The sequence below is a fragment of the Drosophila hydei genome, unplaced genomic scaffold (assembly GCF_003285905.1).
Source record: "Drosophila hydei strain 15085-1641.00,03,60 unplaced genomic scaffold, DhydRS2 tig00000001-arrow-pilon, whole genome shotgun sequence".
NCBI lineage: Eukaryota > Metazoa > Arthropoda > Insecta > Diptera > Drosophilidae > Drosophila > Drosophila hydei.
Genome location: NW_022045643.1, coordinates 14231335 through 14256099, shown reverse-complemented (window position 1 = coordinate 14256099; position 24765 = coordinate 14231335). Strand labels below are relative to the sequence as shown.

Here is a 24765-nt window from a genome sequence, read left to right as displayed (position 1 = left end):
AAACAGTGTCACCACAAAGATAAAATTAAAATAAATGCTTGGAGCATCAAAGTGCCCACACTCGCGCGATATATCTATCGATAATCAATTTATCGAAAGCAAAGCAACCCTCTAAATACAGCTCGTTCAATTGAGTAAAAAGAAGAAGAGAGAAAGACGCCTCAAAGCAAAATTCAAACAACTCAAAAAAACGTCCAATTCAGGCTGTACCAAATCAAAAATAAAATAAAAATACAAAACAAAATACAAATAAAACCCATAAGCAAAAAGTGTAACTACAAAGTTAAAAACATGCCTGAACCAACGAATATTAAAGTAATAGTACGCGTGCGCCCATACAATCAGCGGGAAAAAGAACAAAATCAGAGATGCATAATAAAAGTAATGGACGGATCTTCATTGTTGTTTGATCCAGATGAGGAGGACGACGAATTCTTTTACCAAGGTGCTAAGCAACAGTACAGAGATATCTCAAAGCGTACAAACAAAAAACTAACTATGGAATTTGATCGTGTCTACGACACGGATCACACAAACGACAACTTGTTCCAGGAGTGTACCGCGCCGCTGGTCGATGCAGTGCTCGATGGGTAAGTCTCAACATGAATCTGAAATTTGAACCTTAATAAGTGTATATCGCTGTTTTGGCAGGTACAATTGTTCGGTGTTTGTTTACGGAGCGACAGGTGCAGGAAAGACATTCACTATGCTGGGCAGCGAAAACAGTCCAGGGCTCACATTTCTGACCATGCGCGACCTTTTTGATAAAATACAGAGCCAAAACGCCACACGTAAATTCGATGTCGGCGTCAGCTATTTGGAGGTGTATAACGAACAGGTTATGAACCTGCTCACAAGAACAGGCCCTTTAAAGCTACGTGAGGACTCAAATGGAGTAGTCGTAAGCGGATTAGTTCTAAAGCCTATTTACAGTGCGGAAGAGCTGCTTCACATGCTCACTATAGGAAATTCGAACCGCACACAACATCCGACAGATGCTAACGCAGAGAGTTCGCGATCGCACGCCATTTTCCAAGTACACATACGCATCACGGAACTGAATACAGGCACTAAGCGGAGTGTAAAGCTTTCTATGATTGATTTGGCAGGCAGTGAACGTGCAGCTAGTACCAAGGGCCTTGGAATGCGATTCAAGGAAGGGGCAAGCATCAACAAAAGCCTCCTGGCGTTAGGCAACTGCATAAATAAGCTGGCCGATGGTCTTAAACATATACCCTATCGGGACTCGAATTTGACTAGGATCCTAAAGGACTCGCTGGGCGGCAATTGCCGCACTCTGATGATAGCTAATGTGTCCATGAGCTCACTCACATATGAAGACACCTACAATACCCTAAAATATGCCAGTCGCGCGAAGAAGATACGATCTGTGCTGCGCCAGAACGTGCTGAAATCAAATCTGCCCAAGGAGTTCTACGTGAAAAAGGTAACCGAACTGATGGCTGAGCAGGAACGCCTGCTACAGTACAATAAAGGTCTCGAGGTCAAGCTGGCACAATTGGAACGCTCCAACAGCAGCAGCAGTGGCAGTGGCTACGATATGATGGAGCTTAAGCCTTGGTACAGCCGCATAGATGCTGTATACGCTGCTGTGATTAAGTTGCAACAATGTGTCATTGGTTTACGAAGCAAAATTCAGATCCTCAGCTATCGGCAAACACTCAAGAAAGATTTCGAACAGCTGAGAAAAGTGGTGACGCAGGATCAACGGCTGATACAAGAGGTGTGTATTACGATAAACTTAAGTAACCCGTCCTTAAGCGTGATCATAAATTTGACAATTTGCAGTTCTTTTGATATTTATTTGAAATTGCTTGAATTGTTCCTAATAAATTTCTTATCACGCTTTAAAGTTACTGTTATTCTGATAAACTTAGGTATTTTTAATAGGCAGTAACATTTGTGGGCACAAAAATATTCTAATTTGATCAGCATCAGTCTCTAACCATTAGGCCTCGCCACTTAATTCTTTCTGCTTGCTAATTAGCAGTTTGTCTGCTTGGGCAATGTATTTGTCCGCAATGGCCGTGACCTGTGTTTGGGCTGCGAAGGCATCATCCTTTCCAATGTCCGTCTGTTTCTTGAGCTTGCGTATCTGCGCATTCTGTATATCCCGTATGGCATCGCGATACTTGATAAACAAGGCTTTCGCATTCTTAGACAGCAGCTCGCGATGCTCTTTGGTTACCTTGGGTATAGGTATGAAGAGTGTTGTTCCGTCTTGTTGCGGATTAAGATTCATGCCGCTCTTTTCAATAGCGCGCAGCACATCCGGTATTGTTTGTGGAAAAGCAATCATATTGACTATTATCGTCTTTGGATTCTTGCGTGATATCTGAGCCAGCTCCTGTAGTTCATGCTCGGCTCCGTCCACTTTGATGCGTAGCGTGTCGATTGCTCCACTCGTAGATCGCAGCGAGAGGTTTTTAATGAAATCGTCTTTCATTTGTAGGACTGATTTTTCCATTTGTGCATTCAGGGCATCCAAGTTGATTAGTTCCCGCAGCTGTTGCTCATTTATCTCAACTTTAACAGGTTTACCTTTGCCGCCCTTTTCCTTCTTTCTGTCCTTACCTTTTGCATAACTGCGCGCCTGTTGCAACCCCAGCACAGTTGCTGCGCCACCTGTCGTTAGTAGCTGGTTCTGCAGCGGCTGTTGTTGAATTAGTCTAACAGCGCTTATTCTTGGACGAATAGGTGCTAGTATAATGCCAAACGCGCGTAAATGCAGTCCCGTTTTGGCGAGCATTTTTTTTAAAATATTAACATTTGCACATAAAATACAAAGCAAAGCTGCCAACTTGCTTTAAATATATTTAGTTTGCCTGACAGTGCTGCCAACTTAGTTGGTCTGTAAGCGAAGTATGCTGGTCAATCACAAAGTTGGGCCAAAAAGATTGATTTATTCATTTTTTTTTTTTGCAGGACTTCAATTTGTTTTCGAACTACTTGGCGGCATTAAACGCAAGAAATCAGAAATATACCGATGAGCTGCCCCAATGGCGCAGCAAGCTCGAGCTTGCTTGCTTAAATCTAAAAAAACTTAAAATTGAGGCGAAGGAATCGAAATACCACCAAATTTTAAATGTATATTTAAGTAACAAGGATCTGGAAGTGCAACTGTCAAAGCAGCAGATAAACTGCAGTCATTTAACCAGTATTAACAATGAGCAAGCGGAAAATGCAAGCCTACTACGCAAATCCTTTGCCACGATGTGCGATGTCCTGCATCAGTTGTACAACCGCTTAGAAGAGACACAGAAGCTGACCCCAGAAATACAAGGTGTATACGAACGGCTTGAGCGAAGGATGCAGTTCACAGTGTCTGAGACGGAATTATCAGCGAATGATATTGAATTCGATGCGCTTCTCGCTGAGCAGCAGCAGGAGAATGAGTCGTCATTAGCATTGACCGGCAGCGCCAAGAAGCGCAGTCGCGATCGTCGCTATACGCACACATTAACAAATAGCGAATTTGTTCTTCACCTGGGCGTGGACAGTTTCGAAGATACGGATTCTGACACGGACAGTGGAGACGACAGGCAGAAATTATTTAAGAAGCCACGCAACCTAGACGTCACTCAAGTTATTTCCAACAACATGAACTGCCGCAAGGCGTTGACGGCGACAGTCACCAAGTCTCGACCCGTTGTCAACCACCGCATGGTATCGGAAATGCTGTCGGACCAAAATGTCTGCAGCTCTGTAGACAGGGAGAAAATGAAACAAGGTTAGCTCTAGCTCTAATGTATTAAATAAGTGCAACAATCTTATTTTATGCTTCTGTTCTGTCAGCTCTGATCAAGTCTAGCAAGTTCACAACTCAAGGATTGCAGCGCACATGCGCAGCTGCGATACAAAAAGAGAATTTGAAGTTCCCATCGAACTGTGTGCGGAAAAGTCCACGTGCGCTAATTGCGAAGAGTAAGTATACAAGTAACATAATAAATATTGTGTTTATATTTAAATATTCTTCATTTAATCTAATGCAGCTCTCGCTGGCAGCTCGACGACGGCGCGCAAGCCGATTTCCCGTCTTGCCGGCACCAGTGGGTCGGGCGTCAAGGAGGCGCCAGTGGTAAGGATAAATCGGGCTGCCTCGTTTCGCGTAAAGAAATAATTGATCTAATTTGCAAAGTGTTAAGCGTTTATCAATTTCGTTTCTTACTGCAAGTTCAACTATTTTAATTTACTGATTTTAGTTCTATAAAACCGCTAAATAATCATTATAATATATATTATGTAAATTTTAATAAATTTTTTTTATAAGCTGTTCGTAAACCTGTGAGAAAGGCTTCAAGTTCAGAAATACAATGTCGATTCTTTGTCATCACCAAAATTTTGTCTATCGTTCCGGTAAATATCGCCTGCATGCCAGGCGCCGATTCGTTGAGTTGGTGCCAGTCCTAGTAATCCGAGTAGCATGCAGAGCAGAGCCCCTAGATTGACACCCATTAGCAGGAGACCCGGTCCAATTGGTGCCGTGAGGGATGCGGCCGAAGTAGAGCCTAGCCAATTAGTTGGGTGACTGCCAAGCCCGGTATAGGCTAAGCGTCGCCAAGGCTGCTGTCCACTGGCAAATACATCACTTGGTGTAGCTGCCAAGTCCTGTTCCTTTCTTTTGCTCTCGGCCAAGAGTGTGTAGCGAGGTGCATACGGCTTGTCCATTACATCGTGTGCATCGCTAGTGCAGGCCGCTACGCAGCAGAGTGCAAGGAGTATGAACAACTGCATGACGTCAACTGTTTGTCTACTTAAGAGCCATATCTAATATATATAGTGGAGCACGAGTACTGATCGTGTCTGCTTTGGGTACAGTTGGGTGATTCTTTTGAGATGTCACCAGTGTAAGCAAACGTCACGTCTATCAAGTGTGCACAATAAAAAACTCATTGACTAACAGTAAGAGGCATTATAATTCTGCTATGTATATTTGGATTAGATAGGTATTGTTCATTTTATTGTCTGTCTGGTTGAGTGCACGCTGTGCTGATCTAGTTGATGCGTTCGGCTTTAAGCATCACCTTGGGGTGTTCGATCTCCGATTTGCTTTGCATGAGTTTAAGCTCCCGTTCCCAGGCCTGAACAGCAGTTGCTCGCCTGGGCAGTTGTTCAACTGTTCGCTTTATTACGGCCTGCAGGGTAGCAATGGTCTTCTCGAAAGCTTCGGTAACATCACCGCTGGCGTGGCTGTGTGCCAAAAAGAGTGAGGCAAAGAGATCCCCGGTACCAGTGAAAAACAGGTCTTTGTCGCCTTGCTTGGGAATATCGATTGCAAGCCGTGGCCCATTTATCTGGCTGAGAAACGCGCGAAGAATTCCCGGCTGACCTAGGTCACTACTGGAAATGACAACCGTCTTTATTTTGCGTTCATGGAACCAATCCATTGCCTCCCAAACAGCTGCCTCGCTGCGAACCTCCTTGCCAGTGAGTAGCTCCACTTCATATTGGTTGGGCGTTACAATATCTGCTAATGGAATGATCTCATCCCGATATACGGGCAGTAGCTCCTTAGGAACGTACATGCTGCCGTTGTCACCCATGACTGGATCACATACATAAATCAGACTAGGATTTGCTTTACGGATTTTTCGCAGAATTTCCCCTACTTTTCGCAGGAATAACGGATTGCCAATATATCCCGTTAATAAATGGGAATAATGTCCCAGTAGATTATTCTCCTCCAGCCCCTCGAATATGTTTGCTAAGCAGTAAGGAAGTTGTTACTTAATATTTATTTATCATTGTTTATATACTAACCCAATTCTAATTCAGTGGATATTGGACCCTTGAAGGTTTTGTAGCCCGTGTGGTTAGAAAACTGTACGGAATTCAACGGATCCACATCGAAACCGAGGAGCTAAAGCAGGGAACATTTAACTGAAGTCGTGCAAATGTATACTAAATTTAATATTGTATATGTAACACACCTGTAGAGGAAAAGTAGCCACCTTATTGCCCACATAGCCGTGCACTACGTGGCTTTGAATGGAGAGGACCCGCTTAATACCGGTTGTAGTCATATTGCAATTGTGACTCTGTTGAAACTAAAATATCAGTGCAATAACTGCTCTCTTAGAACCAGTTGGTCGTTGAATAAACTACTCAGCAAAAGTGATTTATTCGCTTGTGCATACAGTCGCGAGATACAAGCGACAGATGGCTTATCATCAGGCGGCATTAATTCGCTGATAAGCGATAGATTGTAGCAGCCAAGTGGGGAATATACTATGTGATATCAGCAAAGCACTAGTATCAAGCTTTATAGCATTTAAATTTTCTTACATTAATAGACTGAACAGTTTTTGACCTTGGACTACAATCAAACTGTTAATTGAAATTTTTCTTTGCCCATCGTCCCTCTTGTTATCTATTCTAAATTATCACGCCTCGTATATACTTGGTATCGATACCAAAACAGCTGATGTGTACGTTATCGCTGTGAATGTCGGTTTGCAATCCCATGGTTTACGTAAACTGTATTTGTTAAGTTTTCTATAAAAACAGGCAAATAACTTGTTTTCATAATCTTCAAAAATCGAAATTTACAATGACAACTAATTTAGTACGCTTGCTCGAGTGTAATATACGAAACAGCAAAGCAACAGTAGCTCAACGTACTATGCGGGTATTTAGCAGCCAGCAGGAGCAGTCATCGGTGGAAGACGATGAGGGTAAACTGAATAAACGTGAAAGCAATATATGAATTAAATAACTTGTAATTGTAGAATTCAGAGTGCTCAATCTACGGACTATTAAGCAACAGGCGCGCAGGCGGGTAATAAAGAAAGACGCGGTGCCCCCGCCTCGAACAACGCATATGCCTGTTGATCAAGATTGGTCAGCCGTATGGTCGGGACCCCGTTCTTTTCATCCTGCCAGCGTGCCACTGCCTTTGCGTCAAGGTTACACAGAGCGGGGGGCAGCTGCTCCCTCAAAATATGCGAATGCGGAATTAATGAAAATACCTAATTTCTTGCATTTGACGCCGCCGGCCATACGGCAGCAATGTGAGGCAATTAAGAAGTTTTGCACACCATGGCCGAAGGGTCTAGAATCAGAAGCCACGTGGAAAGCTATTTTTCCTGTAGAGGTCATCACTACGGACTATTGCCACAGTCTACCGACAATACGACATCCGGAAGCTCGTCGTGTCACAATTACGCTAAATTTGGTCGACTTGAAGTTTGATGCACATGCAAAGGATAAATTTCTACGTCTTGTGGGTGAGAGATACAACCAAGAGACTGGAGTCTTAACATTCACCGCTGATCGCTGCCCAACGCGCAAACAAAATTACGACTATGCTTTGTATTTGTTGACGGCATGTTACCACGAGTCTTTCGTTACGGAGCCATGGGAAGCTAGCAAGTCAGAGGCCGACATGGAGGTCTATCTTTTTGAACGGAATAAAGCAAAACTTTCTGCGGAAGCCATTCTTAATTGGAATGTAAATGGAGAGAAGCAGGCGCCAAGTGCTACCTATGCTGAGAGCGTGGAAAAGTTGATTAACGAGGGCGAAAATGAGTACAACATAGCCAAATATAAGGAGGAAGTGCTAAAAATGTTGAAAATAGCTAACTAGTAGGCATGGAAACATAATTATTACAGCATTGTAATGAGGTGAACCTCCTTTTTCAAAAATAAACAAAATACAAAAATTATTTATATTGTTGACTGTTGTCGCCGGTAGATCGACAACATGCTGCAGCTGATTTGGATGACAGCGCGTCGTTGTGAATAGCAAAAGAATAGCGCGCATTCAAGAAGCAGCACAAATTGTTAGTGCAAATAGAAGAAGACTTATTTAGCGGACGTGGATGCGGTTGGTTGTTTAGATTTGTATTTAACTTTAGTTTTTAATAAAATCAGTGACGTTCTTCCAATGACAATAAATGACAGGTAACGTTCAAATGCTGTGTATATGGCAAACATCAAAGTAACAAAAATAAAAGTAAACAAATATGTTTAATTGGTATACAACCTCCATGTATACATTGTATATATGTATATATGGTAATATGAATCAGTTTATTTACGTGCTTTCAATTGCTTTTACTTAAAATTGCCGGAAGTCGTCTACCATTTAAAACAAAAATTGTTTATCTTAACTGCTTAAGAACTATTTTCGACTGCCATTTGGCATGTCAACGGTGGTTTCTGACGTCGCGGCGTTGTCGCCGCTTATCAGCGAAATGTTTTGTTTGTGTTTGCTTTTGCTTTTTGTGTAATTGTCTCACACACGCAATCACAAGTACATAAGCGTTGATTTGTTTCAGGGCATATTTTGAGAACTTGCAGTTATTTCCCAGTTTTCATTCACATTCGTAGCGAACAGAAGTCCATTAGTTGAAAGAACGACAAACCCAGTAGGATATTTATATATATATATATATGTATTGTAAGGTAGTGGTAGTATCATTTGTAGTAGTAGAGTTTGAAGTAGTACTAGAACTGATACATAGTACTTGAGCTTGCCATAAAATAAAATAATATTAGAAGTTAGAGAAGTGAAAGTTTAAGAGGTAATCGCAGTTGTAATAATAATTTAGCTTAACAAATTGCATTACGTTGTTGGCTGAGACTCAGACTCAGAGACCTTCTCAGATGTGTTCTTGGCATGCTATAAAGTACAGCTTTGGCTGGAAGGCCAGCTTCATGTCTCATGGTCGCTGTGGAAGCATACAAATAAACTATGGATAGAAGTATACTAAACAGCATGGATTGCACAAAAATATACACAGCATTGAAGCTAACGAAAAGACTGTTTTATTAAAGTGGTTTTGGATAAGACGTGGGTTTAATTACGCAGCGATACATACGATTATAAACCAATATTTATTATTATCTTTTCTATGCTGTACTAATAATTCATATGTGAAGTGTTTAACTCTACGTGTTCTTTTTTTGCTCTAATCTTTCAGCTAGCAGTTGACTAGTAAAAACCATTTGGACGGGAAAGAAGCCGAAACACAGAGAGCAGAACCAACACAAACAACAGCTGAGCTAACAAATACGCAACATTCTTCATTTCGTCTTGCTCATGAATTTCTCTGTTAGTATTAGTTGCAGCAGTGGGTCGCAGGCAGCGTAGCCAACCAGCTAGCTAGCGATCTTGACACGTGTCCACACTAAAGAAAAAAAAAGAATTTACCAGCAGAATGCGTCGTCCGAATATCAAATGGATTATCAAATCGTCATTTTTGGTGCTGATCTCGCTGATGCTCTTCCTGCTTATCACTAGTTGGATTTCGTCTACGCCGTACACAAATAAGCCGATACATCATGGCATCCAACCAGAGCCCTTGAAGCCATCAGCCATAAAGGTTGCTGAGCAACGTATAGAAGAAGCCATAGATGTTAAATTGCCTCGACCAATTCATGATGACAAGAACAACATTGTGAAAGAAGAGGAAAATGCTGCGGAGCTTGAAAAGGGAGACGACCCAGAGGATGAAGCAGACCAGTCCGAACTTGAGGTGCTCGATGCAAAGCCCATAGCCAAAGAGAGGTTGCAAGAAAACGACAATCTTCAGGTCGCGGCACCTGACGACAATCTGCTCAAGAGGGACTGGCATGATTACACGGCAATAGAGCGTGACAGGAAGCGCGTTGGCATCGGCGAGCATGGTGTGGCAGCCAAGCTGGAAGATGAGAGTCAGCGTCAATATGAAAAAACTGTTTCGCTCCAGAATGGATTTAATGCATTGCTCTCCGATGCCATATCAGTGAATCGCTCGCTACCTGACATACGACATAAGAAGTGCGTTGAAATTGAATACTTTGTATCACGTCTTATTATTGTGTCTAATTCGCTCTTCTCTTTGCAAACAGCTGCCACAAGAAATTGTATCTCAGTAAGCTTCCTACGGTATCTGTAGTCATCATCTTTTATAATGAATATCTGTCTGTGCTAATGCGGTCCGTGCATAGCTTAATCAATCGTTCGCCACCAGAGCTGCTCAAGGAGATCATTCTCGTGGATGACTTCAGTGATCGTGCTTACCTCTTCAAGCCGCTGGAGGATTACATTAGGGAACATTTCCGCAAAGTGCGCGTCGTGCGGCTACCACGACGAACGGGCTTAATTGGTGCTCGCTCTGCGGGTGCACGGAACGCAACTGCCGATGTGCTCATATTTCTTGACTCGCACGTCGAAGCCAACTATAATTGGCTGCCCCCGTTGCTGGAACCGATTGCTCAAAACAAACGCACCGCCGTCTGTCCGTTTATTGATGTGATTGATCACAGCACTTTTAATTACCGTGCTCAAGACGAAGGCGCGCGTGGTGCCTTCGATTGGGACTTTTTCTACAAACGACTGCCACTACTTCCAGAGGACTTGAAACATCCTGCAGAGCCATTTAAGAGTCCCATCATGGCAGGCGGACTATTTGCGATTTCCAGAGAGTTCTTTTGGGAGTTGGGCGGCTACGATGAGGGTCTCGATATTTGGGGCGGTGAGCAGTACGAGCTAAGCTTCAAAATCTGGATGTGTGGAGGGCAAATGTACGATGCGCCTTGCTCTCGAATAGGTCACATATATCGAGGTCCACGCACACAAGCGTCCAATCCGCGCAACGGCGACTATTTGCACAAAGTGAGTAATTGAATAACTCTTATCACCTGTCAGGCCGAGTCAATAAGATATGATATTCTTTTAATAGAACTACAAGCGGGTGGCTGAGGTTTGGATGGACGAATACAAGAGCTACTTGTATAACAGCGCAGACGGCATTTACGATCGTGTGGATGCAGGTGATCTAACGGCACAAAAAGCCATTCGTACGAAGCTCAAGTGTAAATCGTTCAAGTGGTTCATGGAAAATGTGGCCTTTGACTTAATAAAGAATTATCCGCCCGTCGATCCGCCCGACTATGCCAGCGGCGCTATTCAGAATAAGGGTGACCCCTCATTGTGCTTAGATACGCTTAGCCGTTCCCGGCACAATCGGATAGGCATATATCCTTGTGCACAAAATCTGGTGAAGCCGCAGCGGACGCAGTTCTGGTCACTAAGCTGGAAGAGGGACTTGCGGCTGCGTCGCAAAAAGGACTGCCTGGACGTCCAAATATGGGATGCAAACGCTCCTGTTTGGCTGTGGGACTGTCACGGGCAGCAAGGCAATCAATATTGGTACTACGACTACCATACCAAAATGATTAAGCACGGAAAAGAGGCTAAGCGCTGCATGGAGCTCCTGCCCGTCACCGAGGAGGTGGTGGTCAACGCTTGCAATGCGAGCAACCTATTTATGCAATGGGACTTCGGATTCATTAACAAAACAGCACTGGACAACTACAGCATAGACTTAGAGATAAACCTCGATTCGTTTTGATATTCGCTCGCGACACTTGCCATGTACTTAAAAATGCAATTGTGAAGTCTAATTTTGAATTTTATGTAGTTGTTTGTACATAAGTATTTGCATAGACCTATATATAGATCGTAAGCAGGACTGTCCCAATTTATATTTCGCACATTCCAATTGTCAGTTTCTAGTTAACATAAACATATAATAAATGTGACTATATAGTAAATGTTGACAAAGATTTGTGTTTAACTTTGTTTGTCGCTTTATTTAATATTAATATCTGTGTTGCTTTTCAATACGCGTACTTTTAAATAAATATAATTTTTGTTTCATTTCATATTCTTTATATAAGTTTTTATTTCTTTTTCATTTTCTTTTTCTTGTATGTTTTGTTTATCGTTTTACAATATGTTTCATCATCATCATCATCATTATCATCAGCATTAGCTCCATTCTCAATATCATCTTACATACTTTTTGTGTCGATCTTTTACGTGCATTGGGTTTCTATTGTTTCATTCTGTTGACATTTTATTAAAATTAATATACGCCAATATTTTGAATATATATATATATGTTCATATATATATATTATTTATATATATATACATGCGTATTTGTGTTTTTTATTTCCCATAAATAACTAAAAAAAAACAGTAAACTCGTTTATAAATTAATAATGGCAAAATGTTGGATTTTCTTTTATTTTGAAAATTATATAAAAAGCATTTACAAACTATAATAGTTGTTGGCTTGCATAATCATTTAATCAATTATCAATTATCATAATTTATATTTATATATATAAACATTTAAATATTTATCAAAACATGTTTTTTCTTGTTGCTCAAAAGTCTTCTTCGCTGCCTTACATTTACATACATACGTTTTACATTTATGATTCTCTCTGTTTCATCTTCATAATTTCAAATTATAAGCATAAGTATACATATATTTTTATTATATATAATAACCATTTCTTGTGCAAAATAATTAGTTTTCTTTTTGTTTAGACTAATTTGATTTGAAATTCAGTTGCGCTGCCATTTCGCTTTCCTTTTTTTTATTTTTGGATGGATGTAAATTAATTTATTGAGTTAGCTTTTTACAACAATTCATGCGTGAAATGAATAAGCAAATATATTTTGTCCTTTAGTTAATTTATAGTTGTTGTTGTGTACTTAATACTTGCTTGGTTTCGAGTCTTTTTTTTGGATTTTTAGTTTTCTTTTCGAATTTGCTTCAACATTTACAGCACATATTATTTGAAAAAAAAGTTATGCTCTTCTGGGCGCACCTTTTTAAATAAAACTTAATTTCTTCTTTATTTCGTAGGTGTATGTCTGGGTAATGTTTTTTTTTTTTTTTACTTAAACTTAATTTATTAATAATATTTTAAAAATGTCTTCATTCTTTACGCGCTGCTCACGTCTTTGCTTCACTATCATTTTCTTCTCTCTTTCATTATTCACGTTGATTATTTATATGCTTTACGTACGCTTAGCTTAAAATGCTGCTCACCCCAGCCTCCTCTCTTCTTGATGCGCTCACTCGGCACGGCTGACGCACACATACTACATAGAAATATGCTTGTATGTAAATTGAATTTGTTTTTTTTTTGTATTTGCTTCATTTCTCTTTTGCTTTTTAGTTTGCCTTTGTAACGCTCTTTCTGTGTGTCTGCGCGTGTGTGTGTGTGTTTGTGTTCGTTTGTGAATGTAGTGCTTGCAGTTAACGGTAAAGTAAATGTCGCAAATGCAGCTCTCTTGGGTGCAGAAGGCGGGCGATCAAAAGAGATTCGCGTATCAAGAGAGCTGCATTTGCTGCTGGCTGCCAATTTGAATTCGCTTGGCGCTGCAAAGTATGCAACAGCGCCAAAAGACAGTCAAATTGAACTAATGTAAAAAGCTAATTGGAAAATATATTTTATTTCAGTGTAGTAAAAATTGTTAGCAACTATTTATAATTGTTTTTGTTTTTGCATTTTGTTTAGTTGTTTGCGAAATTGTTTACGTTGTTTCTAGTTTGCTTTAAAAATTGGTTTATTTGTACTTTTGGCAATGATCTTTTACGAGTATCCCTCCACTAATATTTATTTTTGTTTTACTTGCTTTGTATTTGTCTTTCGCTTTTCTTTTGCTCACGATAGAAACTCAAGCAAACATTATTTAGCAATTTAGTTTATTAGGTTTTATGTTTGTTTTAGTTCCTCAGTTTTGTTTTCTAGTGTTTGTTTGTAGTTTGTTTTCTTTGATGCTTAACAAAAAGAAGAGAGAACAAAATGTAAAAATAAATCATTTAACAGAAATTGCCAACAATATAGGTTTCTTCCTCCTCTATATGTATGTATATATGAATCTAGCTGCATTGCTCATCCAGTTTGTGAACTAGGCATGTGAGTGAGTGAGTGTATGTGTGTTGCTGTTATAGTTGCTGTGATTGTAGTGGAGCTTTGGTAGTGTATTACTGCATGCTGGCAGGGCATGTCCAACTGCTGGCTGCTGCTCTTTGCTAGCTCGCTCCGCAACCCCTCGTATGGCACACGGTATCAGGACGCGTTTACAAAAATAATTATTATGAGAATATTTTTCAGTCGTTTGTCAAACAACTACCAGTAGTAGTAGGCACCTAACCCCATCTGGCTATGGTAGGTGCTCAGGTTTGCTGCAACGGTGGCGGCGGTGGAGGCGGCGGCACGGCCCCTGGAGTCGTTGGCTGCTGGGCCGCGGGGCCATTGGCGTTGCTGTTGCTGTTGCTGTTGCCGTTGCCGTTGCTGTTGCCATTGGCTGCGCTGCCATTCGTGGACGATGTTGGACTGCTATTGCCCTCCTGGTAGGGCCCCGTAACTACGCATGGGTGCATAGGGAACAGGGTCGTCCACGACGTTGTTGTTAGTGTTGGTGCGTGGAGGGCAACTTTCTCGTTTTTTGGCTGCTCGCTGTTGTTGTTGTTGTTGTTGGTGCTGTTGTTGTTGTTCGGCTGGGTTTTCTTGTTGGCATCGCTTTTCTTTTTCTTGCTGCCACTGGCGCCATTCTTAATGGCACCGCCGCTGCCATTGTTTTCCTTCTTGATGGTGGGCAACGTTGGGGCTGCAGTCACTGCCAGTTGCTCATCAGGCATGTCCTCATCCTCGTCATCCTCGCCAGCTGCCTTTTTCAGCAAGCGCTCGCGCTCCTCTTTGGCTTTGTTGTCGAGGTCCGTGTTGATCTTCTTTACGCGCATCTTTTCCTCCCACTCGTCGATGCCGTGCCTGGCACGATTCAAGTTGCGATGCTGGTAGAAGATCAGGGTCATGCGCGTGGGCTGATGACGATCCGGTCGTCGCACGGCTGTCGTCGCATGCATCTCGTGCTTGGCGCACTCGATTAGCACACTGCCATGGTTCAGCGCAATGGCAACACCGCCCATCTGCGGATCCTGAAACGCCTCAATGTTCTCATTGATCTCGGCCACCTCACCAATGGGCTCGATCTTGCTCGAATTGGTGCTGGCTGGCGCCACAGTTGTTGCCGTTGTGTTGCTGCCAGCGCCAGTCGTGTTGCCGTTGGCGTCGTTGCTGTTGCTGTTGCTGCTGTTGCTGTTGTTGCTGTTGTTGCCAAGGGCCGGCGCTTCAACAGCACCCGCAGCGGTGGGCGTCACAATAGGCTCCACCGGCAGCTGACCATTGCTCAAATCGGGCAAAACCGTTTGCGGCGGTGTTGCCGGCAACTGTTGTTGTTGCTGCTGTTGCATCTGTTGCTGCTGAGGCTGCTGCAGTTGCTGCTGCTGCTGCTGCTGTTGCTGCTGCTGCGGCACAGCTGTTGGCACCGTCGGCTTAACCAGCGTCGCACCCGATGGCACCGGCCCATGCGTGGCCAACATCGTGCTGCCAGCTGCACCACCCCCTGGCCCGTAGGCCCCCGAGCTCTGATGATGTCCGTAGACATTCCAGTTGGGCGAGGGCGGCGGCGGCGTCGGCGGCGGCGTCTGCTGCGGATACATGCCGTACGGCGAGTACGCCTGATGATGGTAGCCATAGTTGTAGTTCATGTTCTGGTAGGCATCATACGCGGAGTAGGCCGAGTGCGGCGGCGGTGGTGGAGGCGGGTACATCTGGTAGTTGTTCGGATACTGCGTGTACTGGTAGTCGCTGGGCGGCGGCTTTGGCTTAACGAAGCCCTCTGGCGTGTGCGGATGGTGATGGTGGTGGTGGTGGTGAAGTGGTGGTGCTAGATTAGTCATGGGTTGCATGGCTGTCAAAGCGGTTAACTTACTCTCGACCAGTGAGTGGTTGACCAACGTTGTCGAGTCGGGATTTTCCTCGCTGACGCGACTCTTGAGCTCACCACCAACAACAGCGGCGGCTACATCGACGCCGCTCTGCTGTTGTTGCTGTTGTTGCTGCTGCTGCTGTTGCTGCTGCTGCTTCTGCTGATGCTGTTGTTGCTGCAGCTGCTGCTGCTGCTGTTGCTGTTGCTGCTGTTGCAGCTGCTGCTGCTGCTGCTGTTGCTGTTGGTGCTGCTGCGTGCCCAGTGCTGGCGTTGCCAGATTGTTGTAGCTGGGCGTGTAGCCGTTGCTGGAATCGTGCTGAGCTGCCGTTGGCGTCACCGTGGTGGGCGTGACGGGCGGCATCGCCGTTGCTGTGGCTGCTGGAGAAACTGTTGCTGCCGTGGCAACTGCCGGGGAAGCTGCAGCAGCCACTGCTGCCGCTGTCGGCGGCGTCACTGTGTGCGTGTGCTGCACCATCGAGGCTGTTGGCGTCGTCGGCGTGAGGGCCGCACTGCCAGCAGCCATGCCCATGGCATGGGCCGGCCAGTTGCCGTAGTAGTTGCGCGAGTCGATGTAGGAGCCCGTCTGGTAGTCGTAGGAGTAAGGCGAGTCCAGCACGGTGCTCGAGATCTGGTTGGACTGCAGCTGGGCGTCCGTGAACGTGTCTATCATGGTGGCCATGTTCATGAGGCTCGAGTTGGAGCTCATCAGCTGGTTGGGCTGTGCGCCCGGAGGACCGGCCACAGCACCTGTTGCCGAACTGTTGTTGTTGGCGTTGGGGTTGCCGACGTGTTGATTAACGGGGGGCGTGCTAAACGCACTGCCCGCTGGACTGGGATTGTTGGTGACGGGCGTCTGGCAGCGCGGCGAGGGCGTCGTTGGCGGCGCCGACCCGGGCGTGGATGCACTGGAGTTCGATTTAGCCTTCGACTTTGACTTGTTGTTGCTGTTGCTGTTGCTGTTGCTGCCATTGTTGCCGCTGTTGCTGCCATTGCTGGCGCCGTTTTCCTTCTTGATGTGCACAGCGGCCATGGCGGGAGGACTGCTCTGCTGAGTGGGCGCTTGCTGGGACTGAGATTGCGTGCCGTTGCTGGAGCTCTGACTGCTGCCATCGGCGGCGGCGTCCTGGTCGCCATCCGGCGTCGCGGACTCGTCCTCCTTGCGCTTCTTGCCATGCCGGCGACAAGGTATCAGCGGCGTGGAGCGCACGCGTACTTCGCAGGGAAATCTGTAGGCGGGAGAGAGACAGGTTAATGCTGGTCGCTAAAAGGCCGAGCTGCAATTGGTAGCTCAAAACTCAACACTACACTCACTTGTCCAGCATTTGCACAGCACCGGTGCGATGCTTATCACGCTGCCCCTCGACGCTCTCGAACTCATCCGTGCCGTCCATCGTGTAGAGCGGCAGGACGTGGAACTGCTCGTCGTCGGGCAGGTGGCTGTCGCGATTGCTGGGCTTGAGCAGGGCCACATGCACAGTGCAGCCGTCCTGCATGTTGTGCAGGTCGCGATGCGAGTGGGCACAGAAGTCGAGGCAGGCGGTTACCCCTGAGAAGGGCTTGCCCGGCTCGAGGCCGAGGCGGCAGTCGGAGGCCTCATGCTCGTACTTGGTCTGATTGTCATAGGAGCGCGGGCACACCTGCTTAAACACCGGAGCCAGCAGCGTGGCAATCAGATTCATGTGATCCTCAATTGCTGCCTCCTCGCTCTTCACCGACAGCCTAAACTTGCGCACAGTCTTCGAGCGGGCGTACTTGCAGCCATTGTAGTACATGGACCAGCTGCAGCCAAAGCTGTACGAGGCGCCCGATGACTCCGGATCCAGCCCTGCAACAAGTGAATTCATTTATGAAAGCACGGAAAGTGGACGGGGCAGCAGGCAGGCTTACCTTGGCAGGCACAGGTGCGATTTTCATTGGTCGCGCAACGGCGCGTTGTGGGTAGACCGAACTTATTGAGCTTGGGTATCAAGTTTACATAGGCATCGTCCGCCTCCTTGCGAGGCATCCCATCCCAGGCCACCATGCACACCACAATGTAGGCGGCAATACATCTGAAATGAGATTCCTGTTGCACACACACTGATTGATCCGTTGATGCTGGCGGCTTACCTGTGACCGGGACGCTTCTTGACAACCACAAGTATCTTCTCTTCGGGATCGGCGCGCCTGATCACCCACTTGGCTACCGGGCAGCCCTGCGTGGTCTTGCCCTCCTTGCCCGTGTAGACAATCTTCTCGATGCGCAGCTGACGACCCGTTAGATGGCAGCGATCCTCGAACTCCCGACGAAGCTCCATCAACGTTGATGCAGTGCCTATGGGGAATGAAAGTGGGATTAGGCCACGAGTCTCAGAGATCAGCCTCTGCTGTAAAGACCCGTTGCAAAAGGACTCTTTACTTACCCAAATGCGTATAGTAGGTGCCCGGCTCAGGTGGATTCTTGTCGGACTGGAAGCACTCGCATTCGGGTATTTCCGTTTTGTTGCCCTTTTCGAGGCGATCCGTCGTGTCGAACATGGGATTAATTTTCTCGTGCTTCACAATTATCTCAGGTATCTCATCCTGCTTTTGTTTCTTCGATTTGGCCTTAACGCCATTGTGCGCTTCGGCCAGTTCATCCTCGTCCAGCAGCTCCTCCTTGGGCTGAATGCCCAGGCCCAGGCACGTGCCGCCCTTCAGATGTTCCTCTGTGGGTGGTCGGGTACCTCCTTGCCGGCAGCAGGAGAAGCCATTGTTAAGCGGCTTACCCTCGCCAAGATAGGCATAGCCATGGCCATGGCCGTGGCCGTGACCGTGGCTCAGCATGCCCATGTCGTCCAGCTTGGACTCCAGCATACCGTGGTGGCTGAGGTGGGGCGGCGGTGGTGGTGCTCCATGTCCCAGCGCATAACGATGAGCCGGAATGGGATACGCATGCGCTGGTATGTCCTGCTCGTAGTTGGTGGGCAGTGGGATAATGCTGTTCGTGTCCGGCTTCCTGTCCAGCTCCAGCATGCTGTTGCCGTGGCCATGACCGTGCGGCCCGTGGTGCACAGAGTTCGACGGCGGCTTACCACGGCTACCATAGGCCGCTGCAGCTTGATAGCCGGGCACAAAGCTCTGCTGAAAGTTCTGCTGGAAGCTACCGGCGCCCGCGCCGTAGTACGGCGAGTTGTGATGGTAGCCGGTATACTCCTGCTGGTGCTGTTGCACCGGCTGGCCCTGTCCGTCGTTCTGGCAAAAGTCGGCGTACTGAATGAAGTTCTGGTAGTTGCGCTCGTACCCTTCCATCTTGTTGGGCTGTGCGCCCGGCGGCGGCGGCGGTGGTAAGAGGCCTGGCTCCGTTTTGATATATTGGCCGTGGTACTCCTGTCCGCTGCCCGGCGGTGGCGGATAATGTGCTCCTAGAGCCTTGAGTCCCCCGCCACCCGGATCGTTGGCATTGCGATCCCTTTCAATTTCGGCGGCCGCTGCTTCTGCGGCAGCTGCAGCGGCACGGCTCGCCTTGCTGCGGCTGCGCGACTTCTTGGGCTGTGGCTGAACCGGTGGCTGTATGGGCATTGATGGTGGCTGGGGTGGCTGCTCCGCATGGCTGATGGTCGTGTGTTGTCCTGGCTGGTGTTGCTGCAGCTGCAGCTGCAGCTGATGGTCTGTGCCGGCGTAGCCGCTGCCCACGCTGGGCTTCTTAAACGAATTGGCGTGGTGCGGCTTCCAGATTTGATCGCCACCACCTCCGATGGGCTCGGCACCGCCCAGCGGTGGTGCGATGCTGCTCGAGCCGTTGGCGCTCAGCGCCGTCTCGGGCCGGAGATGGTGGCTATACGATAAAAAATGACCGGTTTGCTGTTGCTGCTGCTGCGCGGCAGTTGCGGCAGTTGCCTGGCCCTGCAGCTGAATATCGGGCGGCGCATCCTTCGAGTCGCTCTTGCGCATAATCATGGACTTGATGCGCGTATTCAGATGTAAGCGCTCGCCGTGACCCTGTGCCGGGTAGCCATCGCTCGTCAGCTGCTGCTGCTGCTGTGCAGACGGCGGCTGTTGCTGTTGCTGTTGCTGTTGCTGCTGATTGCTCCAGTTCCAGTCCTGCATAGGCGGCGAGGCGAGATGTGGGTGCGTCTGTTGCTGTGGCTGCACGTTGCTGCCGTACGGCTGAAGCCCGTTGCCATTCGGCGATTGCGGCACCTGACTGGGCGACTGGGAGACAAGGCGTGGCTGCTGCTGCTGCTGCTGTTGTTGCTGTTGCTGCTGCTGCTGCTGCTGTATGAGGCTGCGTGTGGGCGAGGGGGGCACCGTTTGGGCCTGTTGCTGCATTGGTGAGCTGGCTGGCTGCGAGACCACCGTGTTACCAGGCCCAGTGGCTGTGGGCGTGGCTGCGCCACTGGGTGCTGCTGTTGTCGTCTGTTGTTGTTGCTGTTGTGGCTGTTGCTGCTGCTGCTGCTGCTGCTGAGAACCGCTGAAATCGCCTGGATACCCGTTACAGTTGAGTGAGCGCGGCGGCACGCTGCTCACCCGCGGATATCCAGGCGTGTCGTTTCCCGACATGCTTTTGTTCAGATCCCCGCCAAGATGCTGTTGCTGCTGCTGCTGTTGCTGCTGCAGGCCAACTGCTGGCGGCGCCGGCGCCGTAGACACCTGCCCGGCATAGCTAACGCCGCCGGGAGGGAAGCCGGCGGCGACACTTTGCAGACCCACCTGATTGATAGGTGCACTCGAGAGCTGTTGGCTCTGGAAGTCGTAGCGCTGCACGGGCGCGCCGTAAGGGGAGCGGCCATAATTGGGATCGAAGCCGAGACCCGTCTGCACATAGCCATTTGATGGATAGGCGTAGGACTGTGTCTGGAAATCCAAGGAGTTGAGTGATGTGATGGCTGGAGTATTCTGTGGTATTTGCTGTATGAACTGGTTCTGCCAGCCCTGTGACGGATCCGCCTGCCATGTCGGATAGAAGGCCATAGGTGCCTGTGTAGGGAATAAGTTAAGCAATTCTTTTAGCCAAATACCTAGGTGTAAGACTTATCTATATGGTAATACTATAAGACAGCATTCGTCGAGCAATCAGAAAGCAAAAAGATTCAGATTCAGCCAACAAATTTCTCTTTATTGAGCTTTAGCTCACTTGGAATGAGTTTTAAGTTCCAAGTCCCGGCAAGTATTCGTATTTAGTTAGCTATTCATAACTCCTTTTCAATAAAGAACCTATCCAAAACTGAGCTAAGGACTCTATTTCATATTTTCAACCCCTGGTTCGCCCCAATATTTTAGTATGAAGCTAACAAAACAAGGGCACATTGCCTAGTTACATATTTAGTTACAAACTATTAGGCAAACCTGTTTATGACACAGCTCAAAGTCTATCGTTGGCAAGCGCCCAACCCACTTTAGGCATTAAGAGCCCTCTCTGTTAACAACCCTTTCAGGAGTTGCCTTTTAAAAATTGCTTTTCTGTTGCCGCTGTTTTTATTTGCTCCTGTTGCTGTGGGGCATAAATCAAATACGCCGCACCCTAATTAGGCGACCTATTAATTGGCCCCAGCTTCAAAATCAAATAAACGGACAGCAATAATATCAAAACAGAAAAGCAACAACAACAACGAGCCAAACTCGACCTGCCCATAGAATTATACTACAACATTTGAACGCCCAAATTATGAAAGCGAAAGTTGTGGGCACACACCGACAGCAGCTTCTGCCAGACACACAATAAAATCAAATAAATATATATAAGTATTTAAATAAATATATATATATATATAAATGTATTTAGCTACAAAATATTTAAGTTTTTATTTCATTTTTTGCTGTGGGCCAAGTTTTACAGTCCATTTCGCTTTGGGGTTGTGTTTGATATTTATATTGTAAAAATAGACTTTATTTTGCCTAGTATATATACGTGTACGTGTATGTGTGTGTGTGTGAGGGTGTGTATGTGGAAATGTGCACCTGGTGATGACAGCTGCTGCTGATGTTGCTGTTGCTGCTGCTGCTGCTGCTGTTGTGTGGTCTGTGTTTATTTTTGAAAGCATTTAGCAATCATTGATAAAAATCGAAAAATTGTTTATGAATGAACACATGTGTGTCTGTCCGTGTGTGTCTGTCTGCGTGTGTGTGTGTAGTTTGCTTTTGCGTACGTCCCTCTGCACAGCATTTATTTGCGTTCGTTTTGCGCTCTGTGTGCACAGCTGCAGCTGATTGGTCGTGTGTGACGTATACGCAGCGTTGGCCATGGGCGTTATTGAGTTTTAATTTATGTTATTTGCTATTGCTGTTTTTATTTCAGAGAGATGCACTGATTGAAGGTCAATGCTCGTTGCTGCTATAGTTGTTCTTATGGTTGTTGTTGTTGTTGTTGTTTTAATTGGAAATTGCAAATGCAACAAGCATAGTTTTTAGCTGTTGAATGTTGTTGTTGTGTTACTTACCATGGGTTGTTGCGGTTGATCCTTCATGGTTTGTATTTGTGCGGTTATTTGATGTTGCTGTTGATGCAAATGTTGCTGCTGTTGCTGCTGCACGTGCTGCTGCTGATGGTGCTGCGATTGATGCTGCTGCTGCTGCAAATGTTGCTGTTGGTGAAAATGCTGCTGTGGCTCTTGTTGCTGCTGATAGTGCTGCGACTGCTGCTGATGTTGCTGCTGTAGCTGCTGCTGCTGCTGCGGCTGTTGCTGATGTGACAACAGTTGCTGTTGCAGTTGCTGTTGCTGATACTGTTGCTGCTGCAAGCTACCAGCGGCTGCAACTGTTGTTGTTGTGGTATTTGGCGATTGCTGCGGCAACAATGTTGCTGTTGCTGGCGTTGGACTTAGACGTGGCGATGTTGCTGATGCGGCTGCAATCCCAACAGCGGCTGCATTCAGTTTATTTGCTTTGGTGGAGGTTTTGCGGGCGCGTGACTGCAAATAAAATAAAAGTTGACAAATTGTTAAAACGCTTTCAAATACACAACTAAATAAAGGCAGCAATAAACAGTTGTTGCAGTTGTTGCAGTTGTTGCTGTTGTTGCAGCTTTATGGTGGGTGCCTAAAGCTTGACCTTCGCAACAGCAGAGTCGCCTTTATTACTATTTGCCTTTCGGCAACGCAAGCTGCTCGAAAACCTAATTGTGCAATCGCAATCCCAATCTGCCTCGCCCAGAGCAGTTCTACTTAGTGCTGCAATTAGTTGAATAATTTCATTTTATTTCTATAATCAAGGAGATTTGTTGTTAGACGCGCAAATATTTTAATTGCCACACATTCAGCTGCAGCCTGCCCTCCCTCTCTCTCCCTCTCTCTCTCTCTGGCTCTTTGTATAATTTATGCTTGCAGCGGACACATAATTTCGACTTGTTTCTTTTTTTCGAGTCTGCACGCCGGCAACATGTAAAATTTATGTGGCCAGCGATTTATGTGCAATTTATTTGTGCAGCAAAATACATAAAAAAAACGAGCATGGCAAAAATGCAGCAGCAGCAACAACAACAAAGAGAAATAACAGCTGCGGTTGCCATTTATTGTTGTTGTTGCCGCCGCTGCTGCTGCTGCTGCAGTTGCTACTTGGTCTAAAATATGTTGCGCGCACCATTAAAGGCTCTGAAAATTTATGTTTATAAAAGACGTTTGTCGCTTGCGAAGCAAAAGAGCTGCTTCGAAGCTATTTGTATTTTATAGTCGCAGTTGCTTTTGCTTTTTCTATAATACAAAATTTTTAAATTATGCTCTACAAAATTAAAGCTTATTCGATGAAAAGCGAACTGAATGGTTAAATAAAAATCATTTATACTACAAATATAACAAATAAATTGCAAATATTTTAACACGTATATTTTTTTAGTTTCAGTCGAGACTCGTTGCATATTTATTTAGTTCATGCTAAGACCAAAGTCATATTTGCATTTATACTCGCTCATGAAGCAAACGGAGTATTTTGGCCACACAAAAGTCAATGCCAATGTTGAGCTATTCCATATAAATGACCTGCTCCCTATACCAATATTTTTGTTAAGCAAAATTAATTTTTCGTGATAAGAAAAATTTTTAAAATCAATAAAAAATCATTGGCAACGTTGAGCTATTCCACTATTCCAATAATATATTTTTATTTCAAACAAAATTTATTTTTCTTCATAAGAAAAAATTTTAAAATCAATAAAAAATCATTGGCAACGTTGAGCTATTCCACTATTCCAATAATATATTTTTATTTTAAACAAAATATATTTTTCTTGATAAGAAAACATTTTAAAATCAATAAAAAATCATTGGCAATGTTGAGCTATTCCACTATTCCAATAATATATTTTTATTTTAAACAAAATATATTTTTCTTGATAAGAAAACATTTTAAAATCAATAAAAAATCATTGGCAATGTTGAGCTATTCCACTATTCCAATAATATATTTTTATCTTAAACCAACTTTATTTTTCTTGATAAGAAAACATTTTAAAATCAATAAAAATAATTTTAAAGTCAATCAGAATCTATTTAAGATCAATTAAAAAAAAAATATAATTAAAAGTAGAATTAAAAATATTTATGTATTGTTTTAATATATATAAATGTTTTTAATAATATTGTATTTTTAACACAATTTTAAATCGATTAAAAATAAATATAATTAAAAATGCAATTATAATGCAATATTTATGCTTTATATATATTTAAATTTTAATATTTATGTATATTTCTGATTGTATTTTTAATAATTATTTATAATCAATTTTAAAATATATATAAATATTTTTAATTGTGCGTCTATATCATATATATTTATTATATATTATATATAGTGAAGTATGACTAATTGTTTATTGTGTATTTATCAAAATGTGCACTAATTGCTACCCGGAGATAACTTTTGTTTCTAAATTTGGCCCATTGATAAACTCGATCGAATAACAATTTCGGCTTCTGTACTTAGCAAATGCAAAGGGTGATAATGATTTCCTCCAATTTGGAACGTAATTGGAATAATTGGAAGCCGAACTTAATTCTTTAATTGGAGTCCTAATGCTGTTGGCTCTTGAGCTAGTTATGTGGGCACCGATTGTCTGCTGATACGGATTGGCCAATTAAAAAGGCTTATTTCTCGAATTTGCGCAGACAATAAATAAATTTTGCACAAACAGATGAAAGTTTGCATAGAACAACAAACCAAATCGTTTGTGCAAATTGCCAGCAAAAATATGATTTATATTTTCCACATGTGTAAAATATTTTCCC

The 24765-nt window shown here is 44.7% G+C and overlaps 7 protein-coding genes across 7 annotated transcripts in view; 3 read left to right on the top strand and 4 right to left on the bottom strand.

Annotated features, from left to right (window-relative positions):
* Nucleotides 1–128: 128 nt before the first annotated feature.
* On the top strand, nt 129–4255 carry LOC111597487 (kinesin-like protein KIF18A). Its single transcript, XM_023312240.2, has 5 exons — nt 129–590; nt 652–1744; nt 2947–3751; nt 3817–3945; nt 4014–4255. Exons 1-5 carry the CDS (start codon nt 292–294, stop codon nt 4139–4141), a joined length of 2454 nt encoding a protein of 817 aa, XP_023168008.2. The 5' UTR covers nt 129–291; the 3' UTR covers nt 4142–4255.
* On the bottom strand, nt 1809–2830 carry LOC111597494 (ribosome-recycling factor, mitochondrial). The gene has a single exon (XM_023312252.2). It carries the CDS (start codon nt 2768–2770, stop codon nt 1970–1972), a length of 801 nt encoding a protein of 266 aa, XP_023168020.2. The 5' UTR covers nt 2771–2830; the 3' UTR covers nt 1809–1969.
* Nucleotides 4256–4296: 41 nt separating the features above from the next.
* On the bottom strand, nt 4297–4947 carry LOC111597496. Its single transcript, XM_023312254.2, has one exon. The coding sequence runs from the start codon at nt 4753–4755 to the stop codon at nt 4324–4326; it is 432 nt and encodes a 143-aa protein (XP_023168022.2). The 5' UTR covers nt 4756–4947; the 3' UTR covers nt 4297–4323.
* Nucleotides 4948–4952: 5 nt separating this feature from the next.
* On the bottom strand, nt 4953–6061 carry LOC111597493 (pyridoxal kinase). Its single transcript, XM_023312251.2, has 3 exons — nt 5952–6061; nt 5782–5881; nt 4953–5725 (listed from the first exon to the last, which is right to left on the bottom strand). Exons 1-3 carry the CDS (start codon nt 6042–6044, stop codon nt 5016–5018), a joined length of 903 nt encoding a protein of 300 aa, XP_023168019.1. The 5' UTR covers nt 6045–6061; the 3' UTR covers nt 4953–5015.
* Nucleotides 6062–6552: 491 nt separating this feature from the next.
* On the top strand, nt 6553–7624 carry LOC111597492 (28S ribosomal protein S35, mitochondrial). The gene is made up of 2 exons (XM_023312250.2): nt 6553–6695; nt 6750–7624. The coding sequence occupies exons 1-2, from the start codon at nt 6572–6574 to the stop codon at nt 7604–7606; spliced, it is 981 nt and encodes a 326-aa protein (XP_023168018.1). The 5' UTR covers nt 6553–6571; the 3' UTR covers nt 7607–7624.
* A 1551-nt stretch (nt 7625–9175) lies between these two features.
* LOC111597488 (N-acetylgalactosaminyltransferase 6) lies at nt 9176–11524 on the top strand. The gene is made up of 3 exons (XM_030224209.1): nt 9176–9784; nt 9856–10621; nt 10689–11524. Exons 1-3 carry the CDS (start codon nt 9183–9185, stop codon nt 11358–11360), a joined length of 2040 nt encoding a protein of 679 aa, XP_030080069.1. The 5' UTR covers nt 9176–9182; the 3' UTR covers nt 11361–11524.
* A 626-nt stretch (nt 11525–12150) lies between these two features.
* LOC111597607 (DNA N6-methyl adenine demethylase) overlaps nt 12151–24765 on the bottom strand; it is a 103118-nt gene continuing 90503 nt past the window's right edge. The window contains exons 5-11 of the mRNA XM_030225695.1: nt 21985–22455; nt 17989–20524; nt 17696–17900; nt 17474–17637; nt 16898–17411; nt 15852–16812; nt 12151–15779 (exon numbers count right to left, since the gene is read on the bottom strand). Of these exons, the coding sequence (XP_030081555.1) occupies nt 13992–15779; nt 15852–16812; nt 16898–17411; nt 17474–17637; nt 17696–17900; nt 17989–20524; nt 21985–22455 (6639 nt within the window). The 3' untranslated portion in view covers nt 12151–13991. The remainder of the gene's footprint in view (nt 15780–15851; nt 16813–16897; nt 17412–17473; nt 17638–17695; nt 17901–17988; nt 20525–21984; nt 22456–24765) is intronic.